A 21737-nucleotide genomic window follows, 5' to 3' on the forward strand; every position below is an offset into this window, starting at 1 on the left:
GATGAAAACATTCCAGGATTTTTCTCCATATAGTGGACTTCAATGGAGCCCAAACAGTTGAAGGTCAAAATTAGTTTCATTGCATTTCAAAATGCTCTACACAATCCCAGATGAGGAATAAGGGTCTTATCTAGAGAAACCATCGCTCATTTTCTAAAAAACAAAACTTATATAAGTTTTAACAATAAATGCTCATCTTGTACTAGCTCTCTTCTTCTTCTCTATTAGAATTCCAGCAGTGTAGACACTGCTAAGTGTATTACTGCCCTCCACAGGTCAAAGTTTGAACTAATTGTTATATACTTGCACTAGCATATTGTATATGACAATTTAGTACATTTTAGAAAATCAGTGATGGACCATTATTTCTAGTCTGTGATCACTGTAAACAGTAATTTTGACCTTAAACCGCTTGGAGGCCATTGAAGTGCACTATAAGGAGAAAAATCCTGGAATGTTTTCATCAAAAACCTTCATTTCTTTTCAACTGAAGAAAGAAAGACATGAGCATCTTGGATGACATGGGGTGAGTAAATTATCAGGAAAATTTAATTTGAAAGTGGACTAATCCTTTAAGTTTTCAATTGTAAATATCAAGAGACATGCACATTTCATAGACAATATAATTTCATTCTTTAAAATAGTAAAGAAAACAGTTGGCAAGTTGTTTAGAAAAATGCAAAAATATTATTTTATTGAGGTACTTTTATCTTCTCTGAATTGAGGTAATTTGCATAGTTTGCACTAAAATGGACAAAAGTTGAACAACAACAAGATGTGGGAACTCCGAAAGATATTTGAGAAAGTGTGAGAGTTGCACAAACATACATCCAACAAAGAACGGTCTAACGCCACACACAGACAATGTATACAGCATACATTGTCTTTTGCTGGTGAAAAAATCTTTTTCCTGTAAAATGGAAAAAAAACCAAATACCAGGTATAAAACTACATTCTGAGAAGGAGACAGAAAAATTCCTGAATCGAGTCTTGTTTTAAAAGTTTTTAAACTGATTTGACTTGGCAGGGCACTTTAACCATATGTTTGAAGATATTAAAACACTTGTGATATGAACAGAGAAAACATCATTTGTTTCTTACACCTTTCATACTGACACTACGAGCATTTTCAGGCTCGGTACACATTCAAAACTCAACTTTGGTTTGTGGACAACAATCAGGGATACACAGAGACATTAATGAGAGCATTAATGCTTCCGACTTGGACCAATTTTGCTCTCCTCGTACACGCACACAAACGAACGCTACAATCACTGCAAGAATGCCTCCTACCAAATCTGTCAGTTGTATAATTTTAAGGCAAAAGTGTGCGTGACAAAAACATACTCTCCACATTTGCTGTACACTAGAAAAAGGAGACAAGCTAACTGTCTCAAAACGATATCAACAGAATGTACAAAACAAACAGTCTCTGTGGTTGACTGGCTACTCAGCGGGGGTCAGAGGTCACTGGCTTTGCTTTTGTCCTGAGAGTTTCTCTGTGTGTAGAAGAGAATGTAGGCCTGGGCCTTACACACTTCCTCCACGGCACACACACTCAGTTTAGAGTCGTTACAGTGCACCCAAAACCCTGAGAAGAGGAGAATAAAGATGCATTAATGACAAAAATACAAACTTCTACCTGAATGTATTTATAATAACTAAATAGGGGGGAAAAAAACCCTTAAGTAAATAAGTCAAATCTTTCAGTTTCAATATAATATGAAAACTATGGATTACATCTGTACTTACACTAATGCACTTAATATGGAGGATTTAAATTAAAGCAAACATGTACCTCTTGTATTTTTTGATAAAGCAAATAGAGCTGCACAATTCTGGATAAACTGAGAATCACGATTTCCCCACGATTCTGAATACACAACTACACAAAATAACATGTAATTTACTATAAGTTCTGACAAGATATTAATTGCTGGAAAAATGTTTAATTTGAATGAATTATTTAAAAAAAAAAGATTTTGGATGAATTCAGTGACTCATTAATAAATACTTGGTTCACTACTGGAATCAGTTTTTTTTTTTTTAATTCTTTTGAATGAATGATTCAATGACAAATTCATTTTTTAACAGTCACTTGTCGCCACCTAGTGGCATAAGATTTAATTGATACAACTGTTATTTAAAGCACCAAGTTGGTTTCAAAAGGTGGTTTGCTCCATTTTGATCAGATGTCAGTGTTTATATCCTAAATTTAATCTTTAATCTTAGTACTTTTGTGATAATTCTAATATTTGTAACAGAAATAACTAATGTGTGGTTCAAAACTGCTCTCTCTAGCTCAGCGCGGATGTAAATGTTCTGGTATGATTTTGTCAAAGGTTTAAAGGTGCAGTGTGTAAATTTTAGTGGCATCTAGTGGTGAGGTTACGAATTGCAACCAACAGCGCTCACCCCTCCCTTTCGCAGCACATAGAGAACCTATGGAGACTGTCTGGCCGACACAAGCCAGATGGTGACTTGACATGTAAGGGGACACCACTGAAAACATAGTTATGCATATTATATTGCATTTCTGTCAATAGATCCTCCCAAATTTTACACATTACACCTTTAATAGACACAGGTGAATCATTTTCTTAATAAAATATCGTGTGGGTGCTTGAATAGAGATTAGGATCTTTTTACGATTAATCGTGCATTTGTAAAAGCAAATGTGTTTTATTTTAGCTGTGAAATTTTATAAATTGTCCTTTTATGAAGGGACTACTTTTCTATGCGGATGAACTTCTGTTTATGACATTTACACTAGTTACTTCAAGCCATTTCTTGCATGAGTCACACAAAGGTACTGTGTATATCATTTTACTAATAATTTATCTATACTCCATACAAAACCGATTGACAGTCTAGACTATTCTGAAGTGGCAGATGAAAACAAGAATGTTTTACCTCCTTCTGTATTATAACAAAAGGCAGTGTAGTGGCCGGAGCCAAATCCCTTCCCATGGTGCATGACGACAGCAGAGAGTTGATAGAGGAAGTGTTGTGGATGGGGTATGTTACTGGAGTCTTTGCAGCAGTAGGGTTCCATGTTCAGCTCCTGTTCAAACTGAACGTGCACGCCAATCTTCTCCCTGTGGTTTCGCCCAGACCACCTAAACATAAACGCACACATTAACATCTGACTGATGACAGAAACCTCAAAGTTGGGAAAATCCAGGAGATCATGTGCATGTAAATATGTGTGGATACCTGAAGCGTTTGAGGTGCAGTCTGAGAACGTGAGGCAGTTTGTGAACCATCAGCTGTTTTTGAGCTTCAGTCAAGACAACTTGCTTTGAACAGAATCTCCGTCGTTTACCTTAAAGAAACAGAACTTTTTGATGAGTTGGATTGCCACCTCAAGGGGAGTGTTAAACCTTTGAGGTAAAACTTAAAAGTGAACTGTGTTCTGATTTTCTGATGTTGAAAGACTTCTTTTATCAAAGTTTAATGTTTAGACAACTGTAAGTTACTCACAGTGTTTACATCTTGAGGAATGTAAACACTGTGATGCTTTCAAAATATTGCTCTCTTTGTTTGGGTGGCTCGACAACAGCTTTAGGCTAGGTTAATTATGTGAGTTTGAGGGCGGGGTTATCTGTTTAACTGGCCAATTGGAAGTAAGAGTGTTTGGGGTTGAGTGCCATGATATCCATTTCAAGTTCCAGGCTATTTATTATCCTGTAATGTTTCCCTACGGTCACATTACATGTTAGTATGTTTCCAACTCACTATTGCAATGGTCGCAAGCATATATGGCTCCCTCCAAAGCCTCAGTCTCTGTAAACTTGGCCAGCATCTCTGTCAACCCACATGGAACCTGTGCAGCATCCTTACTGCTGTGGTAACGTTCCGGGAATTCCAAAGAAAGATCCCAGAAAGGCTCTATTGTGTTTGAGCGATGATCGCATGCTAAACACCTCACCTACAAGAAAAGACACAAGTATTTTTAGCCAAATTGTTAAATGTGTAAAAATGTTTACAGAAGAAACAGTCAAGTATGTGAACTCAAATTAAATTAAGCTTTTTGCGAAGAAGCATCCGAGATTTGTTAGAATGCAAGCCCCAGTGGTATTCCCAGTGTTGCCCAACGGACAGTGAGAATGCAACATGTGCAGTGTAAAGCGTTTTCTTTTTGGTCCTGTCCCAAATCTTTCAATAGACTGTCATTAATGTGCACTTTGCAGCTTCCACGTGGAGGGGGGGAGGGGGGTAGTGTATAATCCCACTCCTGGAGGGCCACTGTCCTGCAGAGTTAAGCTCCAAACCCAATAAAACACCTGAACCAGCTGATAAAGGTCTTCAGGATTACTAGAAGCTTCCAGGCAGTTTGGAGCTGCAGGATGTTGGCCCTCCAGGCGACTGAACACCTTGTGGACTTTGTGAGGACACCATTTTGAACAGGGCCTTTCAGGAGAACTATTGGCATGCCAGAACAACAGGCTGAAGGAAACTCTAACATTTAAATGTAACTCTATCACCCCCTTGAGTACTGATTAAGTTTGGCTACTGCCACAGCAACGCAAAAAACAGACATAAAGTAAGTACAGCATGACTGACCGCACCCTTGCGATCCATCGGGCCAAACTTACATACCCTTGCAGTGCTTTGACCAAGTCTGTGTACTTGCTTAGAGCTTGTTTCTGGCCTAATGTTTAATGTTAATCAGCTGATGAGATTATCTGAAAACTCATTACCTGACTGAGGAGCTGGCCATGAAAGATGGTGTTGACCACACTGAGCACCTGTTTGATAAGCCGTCTCTGATTGGCTGGAACAGTGGCAGGTGTTAGCGTTCTGGTCCGTTCCAGCTCATGCTGGACTTTATCTAAAAGTTCACAAAGAAATTCCTGTGCATCCTGCTGTGCATAACCTCGGAACGCCGGGATCAGCTGCCACACGGAGTGCAGCATTGCAAATGGGGACACCAGAGCCCACTTGCCTGACCACATAACCTGGAACAGTGTGTGTAACTCATGACAAAGCGAGATGTGTTTGGAGCTTGGCTCCTTGGGTTGTATAAGCTCCATGTTGCGTGAACGGGAGGCCCCTCCGCTGAGCCCCGACCCTTGGTTGGAGCCTTTGGGCTGGGTCACACGCTGAGCAGAGAGTCCTAATTTGCGGCTGACGGCAGAGGCTAGGAGTTCCAACGCTTGGTTCAAATCTAGTCTCAAAAAGCACTCCCGGAATACATGCAAATGACTCAGAACCTGCAATATCGAGTTCATGTAGCAAGTATTGCCAAGATTGCGCAAACCCGTCACTCCTGGAGTTACGGTGGGTCGCCGTTTGATAGGCGAATCACTCGTTTTAGGAGGTGGGGCCGGGGGCCGTTTGGCCTTGGCTTGTGGACGGGGCCTCGGTTGAGGCGTTCTCTCTCTAGGAGTTCGTGGAGTAGGGGTGGAGACGCGAGCAGGAGTAGACCTACGCCTCACAGATTTGGTGCTTTTGGCTGGCACTGTCGTTGGATCCGCAGAATCTGCCTTTAGGCTCTGCCGACGAATGCGATGGCTCTTTCTCGGAGGTGCGCTTTCCAGCTCCTCTTTGAGTTGCCGTTTGAGTTGCCGCCTTCTTTCCCGTGCCTCCCGCTTCCTCTCCTCCTCTTCTTCCTGCTGCCGCTCCTCTTCCAAACGCTTCCTCCCCCGTTCCGTTTGTGCAAACCACAAGCGGAATACGCGACCAATCAGGGCACGACGGCGGTGCCACAGCGCCGTGAACATGCGATCCTCGTCGCGCAACTGCAGCTCCTGCGTGCTAGTTGACAGCTGGTCTCCGGCAGCGGAGGACGAGCGCAAAGTGCGTCCACTGCGCGTGGTGACTTCATAGCACTGGCTCTTAATGGCACTTAGCGTGCTACGCAGCAGCTTTAAGTCACCCGTCGCATTATCATTCAGCACGTAGTCATCGCACAAGTAGCAGTATACATACAATTCATTCACCTCCAGGGCCAAAGGGTGATGCTGCTCCTACAAACAAATCAAATTTCAAAATTAATACAATATCTAATACAATACAATCTAATACAATACATTCTTATAAAATAAGACAAAGTCTGATGATAAGCTTGGCCATTTTTATGGATATTCACATTAATATGTACGCTGTGTTCCAAATTATTATGCAAGTGATGTATATCAGGAGAATTTCACTACAATAAACATTCAGATTTTAGTTTTTCAAAGAAGGTTTGTTTGTTTTATTTCTCCATATCTTTTTAGATAACTTATCAATCTCAGACAAAACAGTTTGCCAGGTCTACTTAGATAAATAGAAACCCTATTTAGAGGTTGTTCCACATTATTAAGCAAGTCACAGTTCTTATGCAATATGGGGAGGAAGAAAGATCTTTCTGAAGATGAAACAAAATAGTGCAATGTTACATAAAAGGCATGAAAACAACTAATATTGTGTGAAAAGTGTATGTAAATGATCAAACTATCATACGAGTTGTGAGTGACTTAGAGCACAGCAGAACTTCTAAGGAATGTTTCTGTCAAAAAAATTTGTTGTATTAAAAGGACAGCTATAAAATAAAAAAGCCGGTGTTGAGCAGCAAACAGGTATTTGAAGCTGCTGGTGTCTCTGGAGTGCTGGCTGGCAGTTATGCGTAAAGTTGCATTTCAACCACCTCTAACCAAACCTCACAAAGAGAAACATTTACAGTAGGTGAAGAAATAAATGAAGACTCATTTTTGAATAGTTTTATTCACTGACGAATGCCATACTACAATGGATGGTCTAAATGGATGGATTTCTGGATGGTTGGTGAGTGGTCATGATTTGGGCTAGAATATTGGGAAATGAGATGGAAGGTCCCTTTAGGATCTCTGAGGGTGTCAAAGTGACTTCTGCAAGATATGTGGAGTTTATAACTAGCCATTTTCAGCTTTGGTATAAAAAGAAGGATAATCCCTTCTGAAATACAATGCACTATGCACTATCCCATGCTGCAAAAAACACCACAGCAATAAAACGGTCTGAAAATGTATTCTACACCCACTGTAAATGTTTCTCTTTGTGAGGTTTGGTTAGGGGTGCCTGCAATTTTACACATAACTACCAGCCTGCATGGAGAGGTTCTTGAGACTCCAAAGACAACAGGAGTAAATAACTGCTTTTTTTTTTTTTACAGCTGTCCTTTTAATACAATTAACTTTTTTGACAGAAACTTTAAGCCTTTATCTGACCTGAGTTCTGCTGTGCTCCAAATCACTCACAAATCTTAAGATAGTTTCATTATCTCCATTCACTTTTCACACAATATTAGTTGTTTTAATGACTTTTGCATAACATTGCACCATTTCATGCTTTTCATCTTCAGAAAGATCTTTCTTCCTTCCCATATTACATAAGAACTGTGACTTGCTTAATAATGTACATACAGGGTTTCCATTTACCTAAGTAGGCCTGGCAAACTATTTAACAAACCTGTATGACAGGGATGGACAACTCCAGTCCTGGAGGGCCAGTGTCCTACAGAGTTTATCTCCATCCCTAATAAAAACTCACTTGCCTATAACTTTCTACTAATTCTTAAGACCTTGATTAGCTGGTTCAGGTGTGTTTGATTAGGGTTGGAGCTAAACTCTGCTGGACACTGGCCCTCCAGGACCGGAGTTGTCCATCCCTGCTGTATGAGATTGATACCAGTTATCTAAAAAGATACAGAGAAATAAAACAAAAACACTTTCTTTGAAAAACTAAAATCTGAATGTTTATTGTACTGAAATCCCACTTATACGTCACTTGCATAATAATTTGGAAAAGTGTAAAGGTATACTAGGGCTGGGCCGGCGGTTTGACGATATATATCAATACCACGGTATAAGATGTCTATCGTTAGAGATTTTGCTATGGTATGTAAATATGGCACTACTGACACTTCAGAGTGATTAAATACATGAATGAGAATATAAAGGAGCGGGATGGGCTTGATGTTAAAAAGAGTTTTAAGTGCAATATATACTAAAAATGAACTTAGTGCAGTGCTTTTGCTGACTGGTGCGCACACAGAAAGCTGCCTCTCTTAGAAGGCGATCGCGAATTTGGGACTCGCTCAATGTTAAAAAGTGTTATTAAGCACAATAAGCAGTGAAAAATAAAACGCGCAATAAGCACAATATACCCTGAAAAGGAACTTGGTGAGGTGCATGTGCCAAGTGACACAGCGTAAATGTGTGCACAGAAAGCCACGTCTCACAACATGCAATCGCGAATTCAGTTCTCTTTCACGTCTTATTGCGCTTGAATGGTCAAATACACATGCAATTATGTCAAATTGATCAATGTGTGGAGTATTCATGTATACACAGCTGGTGTCATATCTCAAGTGAAAGTAAACAGTTGGGTGTAAACCGGATGTGTATCAATCTATTGGATCAGCACATTTGGTCTTAAAGTGACCGCAGCCTAATATATTCCTACCTGCTGCTCTGTGTCATTAATGTTAATCAAACAAAAGAGTAAATAACTTACTGCTCTTTTTTTAGTTTTAATAAGAATACATTTATATATTTAATTCATACAGTGAAGACTACGCAATATTTAATTTTTACATTTGATCATAAAATTTCTGTACTATTTCTTACTACATGTTAAATAAACCTATTGTTCCTGAAAATTTTATTTAAATTCACATTTTTGTTATATTGTATTTGTCCTATTGTTCCTAATTTGCTTTTTTTCCTTCTTATTTTTAGTAACAGAACTGAGATAAAATAACACAAAACTAGAGTGTTATATCGTTATAGTGAAATAAAATTGTAATTGCAAGTAATTTGTTGGTTGATCTTAATTATAGGGGTGAGCGATATAACCAGATTCTTATTTTAATTGGTCATATCGCCCACCCCTATAATTTCAAGATCAACCAACAAATTACTGTGACTAGTTGATGCTGCATATTAAAACAGGAGCAAGCATTTTAATGTAAAAAAGAGAATGAACACTTTTTTTCGCGAGTAAACTAAATTAAACTATTTGATGAGTCTGTATGTATTTGTTTATATGGCTTTAAACTATATATCAATTACTTGTATGCAACACATCATCATTTAAACATACCTTAAAGTGCTGAAGCGCATGTTCTTCTATGTAGCGTCCACACGCTACGTGCGAACAGCTGAGACATGCCCACACTGACTCTGTGGTGTTGCAGTCCGCACAGTGCCATTTTTGCGGGTTTAGGATCGAGTGGTCCTGCGCGAGTCTTAAGCGACCCACGTGCTTACACCTGTCCATCACAGTCAGTCACTGCCCTCTTCACATCACCATGGTGACGGCAGCCAGCAGTGAAACCAGCTCCTCCCAAGGCATGATGATTAATCTGCAGTGAAAAAAGATCACACTGGAATAGACACGTGTTGTTTTGAAGACATTCATTTGTGACATTATTTCTATTCATATTCATATTTCAGACAGGATCAATACATACACAACCATTTAAAAGTCTGTGGTCAGTAAGATTTTTTTCTTTTTAAAAAGACAGTAAAGACTTTTACATTGTTACAAAAATTTCAAATAAATGTTGTTCTTTTGAACATTCATTCATTAAAGAATCATGAAAGAAAGTATGATTCTACAAGCAAATCAGCATATTAGAATGATTTCTAAAGGATCATGTGACACTGAAGACAGGAGTAATGATGCTGAAAATTCAGCTTTACCATCACAGGAATAAATTACATTTTAACCCTTGTGTGACCTTATGGACATTGTCTTTTTCATGTTTGTTTTTTTTTTTTTTTTTTAATCATTTTGCCTATGTTAATGCCAAGGCATACATTTTGACACAGGTGTGTATTTTTATTGGAGTTTTACTATTTCACCCCCATTTCTTTTGAAAATCTATTTTGCACTAGGAACACAACCACATAGTTCCACTTAGGACCTCTTAAGGACAAAAATATCCTCACTGAAACCCAATAAAATGGCAATTTTTAATCCTAGGGCCATTTAACTATAAAATTATGTGATCTCTGTTAATAGGCTTTCATTCTGTTGACAAGGCTTCAAAATTTTTACTGTTTATTTACCAGATGGTGCCATTTTCTCAGGTTTGGCCTATAAAGCATATACTCGCTTTATTCTTTTTTTTGGCTAATGCATATTATAGAGCCAATTGGATAAATTGTGCAGCTATAATTGTGTGGGTGTGTTGGTATGGATGTCAGAGTGTGGTTTGTATGTGTAATAAAAAAAATTGTGTGTGTGTGCTTGCAATATTTGAGAAAAACTGCAAATCACAAATCCAACCACTGTGTGTACCTGGCATCTAATGGGGAAAATATGGTACCGCGCCCAAACAAAATCTTATTAAAAGCTAATTTTTTTGAGATATCAACCTCAAACTTGTTTAGATTTATAACTTTAATTTTCTAGCAGTTTTAGAGTTCAACATGTTTCATAAAATATATATTTTATATAAAATAATGTTCATAAATCATTTTCATAAACTTAAACCTCTATAACTTTTTTTTTTTAAACTTCAACAAGATTCTGCCAAGGGTCTTCTTTAAAATGAGACCAAACATAGGTCTGTGCTCCCAAGCATCAATTTTATTGACATGGACATTTTTGTGTAACTTTTTTAATTGACGCACAAGGGTTAAAATATTTTAAAATAGAAAATAGAAAATTATAATAATATTTTACAATTTAAATGTTTATATATAAATAAAGGTGAGTAAAAGGAACTTCTCGAAAAAACATAAAAAAACAAAAAACTTTTGAACGGTAGTGTGTGTCATTGTTTACAGTGTCTTGTGAAGTTTTGTGTGATCCTGTATCAAAGTAACCCTGAGATATACACATGATAATATATCAAGACAACAATTCAACAGAACCATCATAAAACTATTGCTCAAGAACACAGTTGATCCGACACAACAAGAGGAGGTACCTATTCCTGTCAGGACACACACACAAACACACAAATAAGAGCGACCACACAGAAACGAACAATCTATGTATTTCTCAGTAATACCATGGTAGAGTGAAATACACCATGACACTGAGTGCTTACCATATTCATGGTATGTCAAAAAAAAACATGATTTTACTTTGAAACAAACCACTATATTTACACAGTAGTAATTCAAAGAATACCATGGTAGTAACATTGTATAAACACTGATGTAGCAAACATGGTACTGAAATATTCCCATACCATGGTATTAGTAATTAGCACACCAAGGTACTTTAAGGAATATCAGGATACTACCATGGTACATAACCAAATAGAATTACAGTAGTATTTTGATATCAACACTGATGAATCATCACCATATTCAAATAACATGACATTTACACTCTAAATACGAATACCACAGTATTTACATGAGATGTATGCTACATGTCAAAAAAAAAAAAAAAAAACATTTCCATGTTGCTATGTCTAAAAAAACACGATAGTATATTGATGCTTCAAAGAATATTTTAAAACTAAAATAAGGCATCAATTTCAAGCCTGTAGACATCAGTAACTAACTCGCTTAGCATGTAAACAACCCGGCTTAAGCAAATGCATGTCCCTTATTTAGCTTTACAGACACCTGATAAATAATCTGTGTCACGACCAAAATAACACCCGGTTCCTCTGGGCCCCACGTGTGTTTAACAAAACCCTAGAAATACATCTAGTTTGTTGACATTGGTCTTACTTAGAAGGTTAAATATGCGTATAGCACATTGGTACTGTAAATTGGTTTGTAAAAGTTGTTACTGCATAGTCAGTGCTTGTCTTTATCACTCCGCGAATTCAAGTCTGGGATTGTATTTAAAATAGGATGGACAACCAAATTGAACTCATTTAACGAGTTAAACTATCCATATGACTTTGAAGGTGTTTAGGCGCGCGAATGGTGAATGATGATAGGTGCTAACTAACTCCCTCATCTGCCTAGTTTCAAAGAGCTAACAAGGTTAACAGCTGAGCTCAGAGCAGCTCAGCTACTTTAGTGTCTCTAATGAGCCTGTTATAGAGGAAAGTTAACCAACACACGGGATGCTAGAGTGCTAATGCTAAAATCACACAGCACTGGAGTGAAACTGGGGTGCTGGGCGACTAAAATATACTGATTGTGTTTTATTTCCGGCGCTGGTGTAAACACAATTAGATTGGAGCTGTTTAAAATCGGTGATATTTTACTAACCTGATTTTTCGTCAAGCACTGGTTACTTCTGTGGCACAACAGCGAGCGCCATCTTGTCTACACTTGTCGCGTGGAGTGTCCCTCTGTGACGTCATGCTGGAGAGGACACGCGCGGACCGCTCAAAACAAAAGAGTCACTTTAACACACGTCGCGTTTAATATCTTAAATAAATCTTCAGGTTTTAATAAAAGAGAAACACGTGAATGCTGTGAACCAGTTTAAACAGTGTGTATGTCTTATGACTAATGTTTACGTGTCAGCCGCAACACTTTCACATTCTCAAATCTCACTCATCCTCGCGTGGAAACGAAACCAATATGTCATTAAAATTAATAATAGTTCCATGTAATATTGAATTATTCAATTTCTATATGACAAACACAGTACTTTTTTTGTAAAAGAAAAAAAATCCTTATATTCCCATATGTCAATGATACTACTCATCATTTTACATATAAATATCAAAAAAAAATATTAAAATAGTTTATATAATAACAATATATATAAAGAAAAATAATAAAATAAAGGGAAGTATTTTATTTCTGCAGCAAAATCTAGAGTACCGATAAATCTAATCGCGATCATCTTATTTTTCCACAGTAGCTGCGTTGTAACTGCGTGTGAGTTCATACGGTAGAGATAGTACAGCACAGGGTTCTAGGATCAGAATCGTTCAAGCAAACGCGCAGAATGTGAATTCGGTCTCACATAACTGCAGCTGATCTCAGATCAGAGCTTCGATGTACGTCACCGAATGAGCGTATGACGCCATTTCCGATGCCGCGATGGCGGTGGATTTGACTCCGCGGTTCAGAAGACTGAACAGCCAAACCTGTTTCAGAGAGAATAAACAACTGTCAGGTACAAACAAACGCTTAATATGAAGTATTCATGTTTGTGTACAATTTGATTTTATATGTTACCTGTATATTTCCACCAGATTGATAACGAACTAGCCTAAATGAAATCAACATCCGTATGAGGCTATTCAGCAGTTTTTACCGTGTTTTCATTATGTTTATTATGTTTCAACTGTGATGGAATTCATCAGTATCTTGGATTAAGTAACACGTTTCAAACCAGCTGATTTCTATGATTGTAATTGAACCCAATATTTCTATGGTGATGTGTTTGCGTCATAATTAACGTTATACTGATTCCGCATTATCATACTGTTTATAAAGACACAAAGTATAAAAGTGTTCGAAAGGTATAGTGATATATCAGATGATAATACCATCCATTGTGAAAACAATTGAGCTTAATTGTTTTGAATGTGCACTTGTACTGTACTTAATATCTTAAAAGTATTTTAAAAATATATAAATATAAAAATAAACCTCATGTTCTTTTTTTCCACCATTCACACTGTGCTAAATCTTCCTATTAAACTTTTCCCTAAGCCTTCTATATCTATTTGTGAACGTTTTGATAAGTTTTCCACAAATAAGATCACAGTTCAGATTTCTCATACTGGTTATACCAAAGTCATAAGTTATTCTGTAGTCTTTGGTTATACTCTACCTGATGTTCCTTTATACTCCTCTACATGGTCTGTAATTGGAATTAACATGCAATTAAGTGTCCAAGAACATTATATTCAGTTTAAATTTAAAGGGTTCGTTTACTCAAAAATGAAAATTCTGTCATTATTACTCACCATCATGTCGTTCCACACCCATAAGACCTTTGTTAATCTTCGGAACACAAATTAAGATATTTTTGTTGAAATCCGATGGCTCCGTGAGGCCTGCATAGCCAGCAATGATATTTCCACTCTCAAGATCCATTAATGTACTAAAAACATATTTAAATCAGTTCATGTGAGTACAGTGGTTCAATATCAATATTATAAAGTGACGAGAATGTTTTTGGTGCACCAAAAAAACTAAATAATGACTTATTTAGTGATGGCCGATTTAAAAAAAAACTCCTGCTTCAGGAAGCTTCGGAGCGTAATGAATCAGCGTGTCGAATCATGATTGGGATTGTGTGTAAAAACCGCCAAACTGCTGAAATCATGTGACTTTGGCGCTTTGAACCGATGATTCGAAACACTGATTCATTTATGCTCCGATGCTTCATGAAGCAGTGTTTTGAAATCGGTCATCACTAAATAAGTCGTTATTTATTTATTTATTTATTTTTTTGGCGCACCAAAAATATTCTTGTCGCTTTATAATATTAATATTGAACCACTGTACTCACATGAACTGATTTAAATATCAGTTTTAGTACATTAATGGATCTTGAGAGAGGAAATGTCATTGCTCCCTATGCAGGCCTCACGGAGTCATCGGATTTCAACAAAAATATCTCAATTTGCATTCCGAAGATTAATGAAGGTCTTACGAGTGTGGAACGGCATGAGCGTGAGTAATAAATAACAGAATTTTCATTTTTGGGTGAACTAACCCTTTAAGTAGATTCTTTTAAAGTATGGTATATATGTAATAAGCACTCTATTTGTAAGCAAGAGCAAGCATGGTACTACCATGGAACATGCCCAGTAAACGTGTTTATTGGTACTTTTTGTTCATGTTTGAAGACTTCATCATCTTGTCCTGATGTCCTTCAGGTTTCTCTGGGCCCTTCAGGGCCACTCAGCTGTGGCAGAACATCATTGAGGCCCTGCGGACGCAGGTGGAGCTCCGACCCCGCAGACAGCACTTGCGCATCCATCATGACTGCTTCACTGGCTCTGATGCAGTGGACGTGGTTCTGAGCCACCTCATGCAGAACATCTATTTCTGCTCCAGCGAAGTGTCCCGTCTCAAAGCTGCGAGACTCTGCCAAGCTTTAATGGAGTCTCGAGTGTTTGAACCCATTGGGATGAAGCTCTTCAGACGAGAAAAAGAAATGACCTTTGAGGATTCCAGCTGCAGCCTGTACCGCTTCCTGGATGGATTGGCCAAAAAGAGATACAGTGGCTATGAGAACCAGACACCAGACAAACAAACTGGAAAGAGGAAGACCGCTTCAAGGTAATTACGTTTGTATCATTGGTACATCTAGAGCCCTGTTTCCACTTGGTATTAAGATGCTTTTCGGTCGATTGGATCACAAGTGGACAAGGGAGACACATACACGTTTAATTTATGCAATTTACATATGAACGCACCAAAGACTACGGGAAAAAATACACAGAGCATATCTGACAGCCGCAAGACCACGCTGAACACCGTGTTAGAAATCAGGAATGGTGAGAGAACATTGTGCTTGGTACATTTTTCGTCTTCAATCCAAACTGGGGTCTTCAGCCGACAAAGTTTAAATCCCGTCTGGCTAGTGCGCTTTAAATAATGTTTATTGTGTCAGTAGGCAGAGAGTAAGTCTTTAGTGGCTGTTTGAACACATTCGACCACATGAGCGTTTCCACTACGAAAGCAATCCGGTCAAATGCGTTTTCAACTACCTCTGGAAGCGGTCGAAAATGGACAAGCTCAAAACTTTTATACCTCTATTTAGCGTCATCCACTTGTGATCCGATCGACCAAAACGCATCTTAATACCAGGTGGAAACAGGGCCTAAAAGTTTAATTTGCAGAATTTAAAGGGTTAGTTCACCCAAAAATGAAAATAATGTAATTTATTACTCACCCTCATGTCGTTCTACAACCGTAAGACCTTCGTTCATCTTCCGAACACAAATTAAGATATTGTTGATGAAATCCGATGGCTCAATGAGGCCTCTATTGAGAGAAAAGCCATTGAAACTCTCAAGGTCCATAAAGGTACTAAAAACATATTTGAAACAGTTCATGTAAGTTCAATAGTTCAATACAAATATTATAAAGCAACAAGAATACTTTTTGTGTGCCAAAAAACAAAATAAAGACTTTTCAACAATATCTATATGGGCCATGCTTCAGAGCTTAATGAATCGGAGCGCCAAAGTCACGTGATTTCAGCAGTTTAGCCATTTGATAGGAGATCCAAATCACTAATTTGAAACAAAAGATTCATAAAGCTCAGAAGCTTCATGAAGCAGTGTTTTAAATTTGGCCCATCACTATATATTGTTGAAAAGTTATTTTTTTAATTTTTAAAAAAAAATTTGGTGCACAGAAAGTATTCTTGTCACTTATTAAGATAGAACTACTGTACTCACATGAACTGTTTCAAATATGTTTTTAGTACCTTTATGGACCTTGAGAGTTTGAATAGCTTTGCTCTCAATAGAGGCCTCACTGAGCCATCGGATTTTATCAACAATATCTTAATTTGTGTTCTGAAGATGAATGAAGGTCTTACGGGTGTGGAACGACATGAGAGTGAGTAATAAAGGACATTATTTTCATTTTTGAGTGAACTAACCCTTTAAGGTTTTATATTGTTTGTTTGTAGGTTTGGGGAAATGCAGACGATCTCCAATCCTTTGGTTCTTGGATCAACAGACAGAAGAGTGGAGAGACTACTGAAGAATATTAACCTGCACCCATCTGTGCCCTCTGATCTACATCGTGCAGCCATTTCCAACAGTTTCCTGTCAAAAAAAGGTGAAACTGCTCATAATTTAGATTTTTAAAGAACATAATTTCTGCCTTTCATAGCATTTGCATTTAAAGGCTTTTGACCATACAAAATGTGTTGTATTCACTTATCAGACCTGTTTGAAATAAATATTGTCACTGTGTTAATGTCATTAATATGTAAATAAGTTTGATGGAGCTTTTTTTAAAGGTATTAAAGGCATTTTTCACTATCCGCTAGCTGCCTGTCCCCTGAACACACTGTAAAAAAATCGCGGTCTCTGTAGTCGCCACAAGCTCCAAAAATGGCAACAAAAACAAACTGGTGCAGCCTGGACCACGAATCATAATAAACATAATCCAGCCAATAACTGACAAGAATGATTTTAAATGCACGTTCATGACTGTTTCAGGAAGCACGGAGGGGAGGGGGAGGGGGAGGAGGAGGAGGGAGGGTCTAGCTTGCCTCTGTTTTGTTTGACAACACTTCGAACGTCAACAGGAAGTTACTCCACCCAGGATCACTTAGAGCACCTTTAAGGGTGTGGCCTTTTCATATTGCCTTTAGTTTACATCACAGGGCAAAACTATGGCTGTTTCTGATTTTTAATTTTAGGATTTTCTAATTTGATTTGGTCTCTGTTGAGATCTGAATGGGTCTAAAGAGGTTCAAACAAAGAAGGAAATGTTCTTTTGGGGTTCTGATATAGTGTATTGTGGTCTAATAGAGTCTGATTTGGTCTGCTGAGATCTAAATGGATCTAAAAGGTTTAAGTGGAGTCTAACATGGTTTCTTGAAGGTGGTTGGATGTGGTGTGATGGGTTCTGACAGGTCTAAAGTGGTTTATCTGGGCTTTGGTGAGATCCAATGGGTCTTATCTGTTACTTAATGGTTTCTTAAAGGTCTATTGAGGTTTAATTTGGTTTTATGTGGTTTAATCTGGTCTAACGTTGTCTGGTGCAGTTTCTAGGTAGATTGATGAGATTTATTGGGGTCTAAAGTGGTCTAATATGGCCTGCCTGTCTTATTTTCAAAATTTAAAACTATTAAACAGTGTAAAATATTAATATCTGAGACATTTATTATTGCGATGATCATTGTATTGTTTTACTTATTATTTTTTAATAACAGAATACTGTACAGAAAACTTTGTAAGGGATCTTCAGGGTGTTTTGTGTGTTGATGAAAAGCTTATAATTCATTAAATTCTAATAATAATAATAATTTTAAAATAAAAACAATCAAAATAGAACACTTACCCAAAAAAAAAAAAAAAAAAAAGTTAGTGTTTTTGTTCCATATACAAGTTGAGTTTTAGAATATTAAACATGTTTCTCAATTCTCAAACTAAATTTTTAAACACTTTTTTTTAACAAAAATCAGAAATCAGAAGGATGCATGACCATGCCCTATGTGAACAGCCCTTTCTATTTCTTCTCTTCTTGTGTTCATCTCAGTGGTGCGGGACGTTTGGAGGCAGCATACGTTACTTCAGTTGCTACAAGTGGTTGAGATCTCCATGCTGGACTGTATTCTGACCTCACCTGCCAAACCAGAGCCCCTGCGCTCATCTCTGCGCAACCATGGTGACCTGGTCATCTCCAACACCTGTGTGGATCGTGAAGTCTCAGAGAGTCTCAACCTGCATGAGTCAGTGCACAGTGCTCAGTGCCATCACATTCAGATTCATGGTTTTTATCTGGGTTCACCTGTGTGTGTCATTCATCTCTTTGAAGGTTGGACCCTTGGCTGTTGGCAGCAGTGGATTGCCTTGAGCTGTTCCCAGATCAGTTAATCGTGGTTGCCAGTGAGCAGCTCATCCAACAAAATGCAGCATCTGGGGAGGGAAAGCATAAGAGACTGCTGTTCGACACCATTGCTAAATATTACAACAGCCCAGAGAGACCTCCACTACTGTCAGGCCGCTACACTGACATCCAGACTGGAGTCTTACATCTTTTGGGTAAATGTACAACACAATGGGCTTAATGTCATTTGTGTTAGAGGCTGTTCATTCTTTCTGTGTTATTTAGAATGATCTTTGTGTGTAGATTGTGGGAGAAGTCAGGATGCCTTGAGAGCAGCTCAGCTCTGTCTACAGCTGTTGGAGTCCACGAGTAGAGACGAGTTACGCAGACTGTTGGGTTTTATGGCAGCCGCTGCAGATAATGAAGCTTTCAGACTGCACAAGCAGGTGATCAAGAGTTCAATCTGTATAAACAATCACAGGAGACTGATTGATTGCAACCATTCACTGTATCGGCATAGAAAATACTTAGATAAATCATCAATGATCAGATAAATTATCAATTTCAAAGATCAATTTCTCCTATATATATATATATATATATATATATATATATATATATATATATATATATATATATATATATATATATATATATATATATATATATATATATATATATATATATATATATATATATTCGTTCCTAATTATAATAATAATTATACAATTATATTATTATGTACTATTATGTACTACCATTCAAAAATTTCTTTTGCTCACCAAGGCTGTATTTATTTGAGCAAAAATACAATAAAAACAGTAATATTGTGAAATATTAATTCAATTTAAAATACCCATTTTTTATTTTAATAAGTTTATAAAATGTAATTTATTGCTGTGATGCAAAGCTGAATTTTCAGCATCATTACTTCAGTCTTCAGTGTCATCCTTCAGAAATCATTCAATATGCTGATTTGCTGCTCAAGAAACATTTATTATTATTAATCAATGTTCGAAACAGTTGTGCGGCTTAATATTTTTGTGAAAACTGTGATATATTATTGTTTGATTAATATGAAGTTCTAAAAGAACAGCATTTATTTTAAATTATTTTTTTTGTAACAATATATACCTGTCACTTTTGATCAATTTAATGCATCCATGCTGAAGAAAAACATTAATTTCTTTAAAGAAATCTTAAAATCTCACTGTAAATCCATTTTTAACATGTTTGAATTAAGAAAAAAAAAAAGTGTGAATGCGTACTATAAATGCACAGGCACATTTGTGTTGAAACAGACCGAGAACCGTGCTTTGGTTAGCAAGACGTTTGTGAAGGCTGTGATTCAGAGTAAAGAAATGACTCGTGTCCAATGTGAGCAGCTACTGCTGTTCCTCATGGATAATCGCACACAACTCTTTAAGGTATGCCCTTTTTACAAATACATTATCTTTGAAAATTCTGTGCAAATCACTGAATGTTGAAATAATTTTCTTTCATACCTGTATATCTAGACACCCTTATCGTTGATTGAGGCTGTGAGGAAGACACTACAAACTTTGCAGCAAGGGAGAGATCTAGATAATGTAGCACGTAAGTTTACTCACAGTCTCCCTATAAAACTGATTTACACATTGATTTGATTTACCATCTTCTGAAGCTACTTCTTTTGCCTTTGCAGTGTTCACATTCTGCCAGCAGGTGTCGCTCCAGCAGTATGAGGATAACAAAGATAAGGCCACTCTTGACAGTTTAAAGCAGTTAATGCACCATATTGCTCACAGCGATGGCCTGTCCGTCAAACAAAAGAGACGACTGGCCAAGCAGTTCCAGAAACATCACCCAGGGATTTTTCTCCAGCACTTCTTCTCTACATTCTAGAAAGTAATGAACACTGGATAAAAAGAGTTTATAGGTTTTTATCAATCCGGCTTATAGAATTATATCAGGTAGAGTTGTTTGTTAAACTTGTTTTTATTAGTTAAAGGCATTTTGAAGCTCATCCGACTGTCTTAATCAGACTGTGTGAATGCTCCTGCATTCCACCTAATATAGCTATCCAAAGATTAGGGTTATTAAAGGATTAGTTTACTTTCAAATGATAATTTTCTCACCCCCATGTCATCCAAGATGTTCATGTCTTTCTTTCTTCAGTCGAAAAGAAATTAAGGTTTTTGATGAAAACATTCCAGGACTTTTCTCCATATAGTGGACTTCAATGGCCTCCAGACGGTTGAAGGTCAAAATTCCAGTTTTAATGCAGCTTCAAAGAGCTTTAAATAATACCAGTTGTATATGTATATGTATGTGCTTTATAAACACAAATGATCGTCTCAGAAGTGCTTCCGCCAGACTGCTTTCTGTATTCTTCAAAACACTTATGCTGTATGTGCCTTCCTTATTCAAATTATAGAACGGACGCGGCACCAGTTCCGTTTTTTCCATAAGTTGAATAGGGAAGGTGTAAGACATACAGCATAAGCTTTTTGAAGAATGGAATGCAGTTGACCCTTATTCCTCGTCTGGTATCGTTTAAAGCCCTTTGAAGCTGCACTGAAACTGTAATGGGGTCTGTAACGGTCTTGAACCGTTTGGGGTCTATTGAAGTCCACTATAAGGAGAATAATCCTGGAATGTTTTCATCAAAAACCTTAATTTCTTTTCGACTGAAGAAAGAAAGACATGAACATCTTGGATGACATGGGGGTGAGTAAATTATCAGGAAATTTTAATATGAAAGTGAACTAATCCTTTAACCTTAAAGAAATGTGGGTTACACTTTATTTTAAGGTGTCCTTGTTACAGTGTAATTATACATTTAAGTACTGAGTAATAATAATTAACTACATGTACTTACTATAGGGTTAGGATTAGGTTTGGTTTATGGTTAATGTGATCAGTGATCCATCAATGTTGGACATAATGCATTTCAACTAGCTCAAGTTGTAATCAGAATACTTTTTCAAGTAACTAGTAAAGTGATGCATTACTTTTACAGATATATATATCTAATTAAATATTTTATATATATATAAATATATTTTTTAACAAAATATCATATATCAGAGTTACTTTTTCAAATGAGTAACACAAGTTACTTTGTTTTCCCATTTATTGACTGAATTTGCACTTCCTTCAGCCTGAGGCTTATTCATTTAACTTTTGCTATGAAAGGGTCTGTTACATTTGGCAAAAATAGAAATTTTCTTTTTTTGTTTGTTATCAAAAAACGAACAAGCAAGCCCAGCCCTGGTGAGAAAAAGTAAAGGAATGTGTAACATTACTTTCTATAAAAAGTAACTAATGGAATCAGTTAATTTTTGTAGGGAGTAACGCATTACTTTTAAAAGTACT

General features: G+C 37.1%; 2 protein-coding genes across 3 annotated transcripts; one reads left to right on the forward strand and one right to left on the reverse strand.

Moving 5' to 3' along the window:
* Positions 1-584: 584 nt before the first annotated feature.
* Positions 585-12303, reverse strand: usp44 (ubiquitin specific peptidase 44). Of its 2 annotated transcripts, none has more exons than XM_067392336.1 (7): positions 12159-12302; positions 9070-9331; positions 4704-5972; positions 3739-3931; positions 3217-3325; positions 2914-3119; positions 585-1591 (listed from the first exon to the last, which is right to left on the reverse strand). In XM_067392336.1, exons 2-7 carry the CDS (start codon positions 9244-9246, stop codon positions 1461-1463), a joined length of 2085 nt encoding a protein of 694 aa, XP_067248437.1. In that variant the 5' UTR covers positions 9247-9331; positions 12159-12302; the 3' UTR covers positions 585-1460. The 2 variants fall into 2 exon arrangements, with proteins under 2 accessions (XP_067248437.1, XP_067248436.1); XM_067392335.1 differs by having other exon boundaries at positions 1456-2502; positions 12159-12303.
* Positions 12304-12861: 558 nt separating this feature from the next.
* On the forward strand, positions 12862-20528 carry depdc4 (DEP domain containing 4). Its single transcript, XM_067392338.1, has 9 exons — positions 12862-13020; positions 14738-15143; positions 16507-16658; positions 18090-18282; positions 18369-18595; positions 18684-18826; positions 19682-19807; positions 19898-19976; positions 20065-20528. Exons 1-9 carry the CDS (start codon positions 12945-12947, stop codon positions 20262-20264), a joined length of 1602 nt encoding a protein of 533 aa, XP_067248439.1. The 5' UTR covers positions 12862-12944; the 3' UTR covers positions 20265-20528.
* Positions 20529-21737: the final 1209 nt, after the last annotated feature.

Source organism: Chanodichthys erythropterus, chromosome 8 (assembly GCF_024489055.1).
Source record: "Chanodichthys erythropterus isolate Z2021 chromosome 8, ASM2448905v1, whole genome shotgun sequence".
NCBI lineage: Eukaryota > Metazoa > Chordata > Actinopteri > Cypriniformes > Xenocyprididae > Chanodichthys > Chanodichthys erythropterus.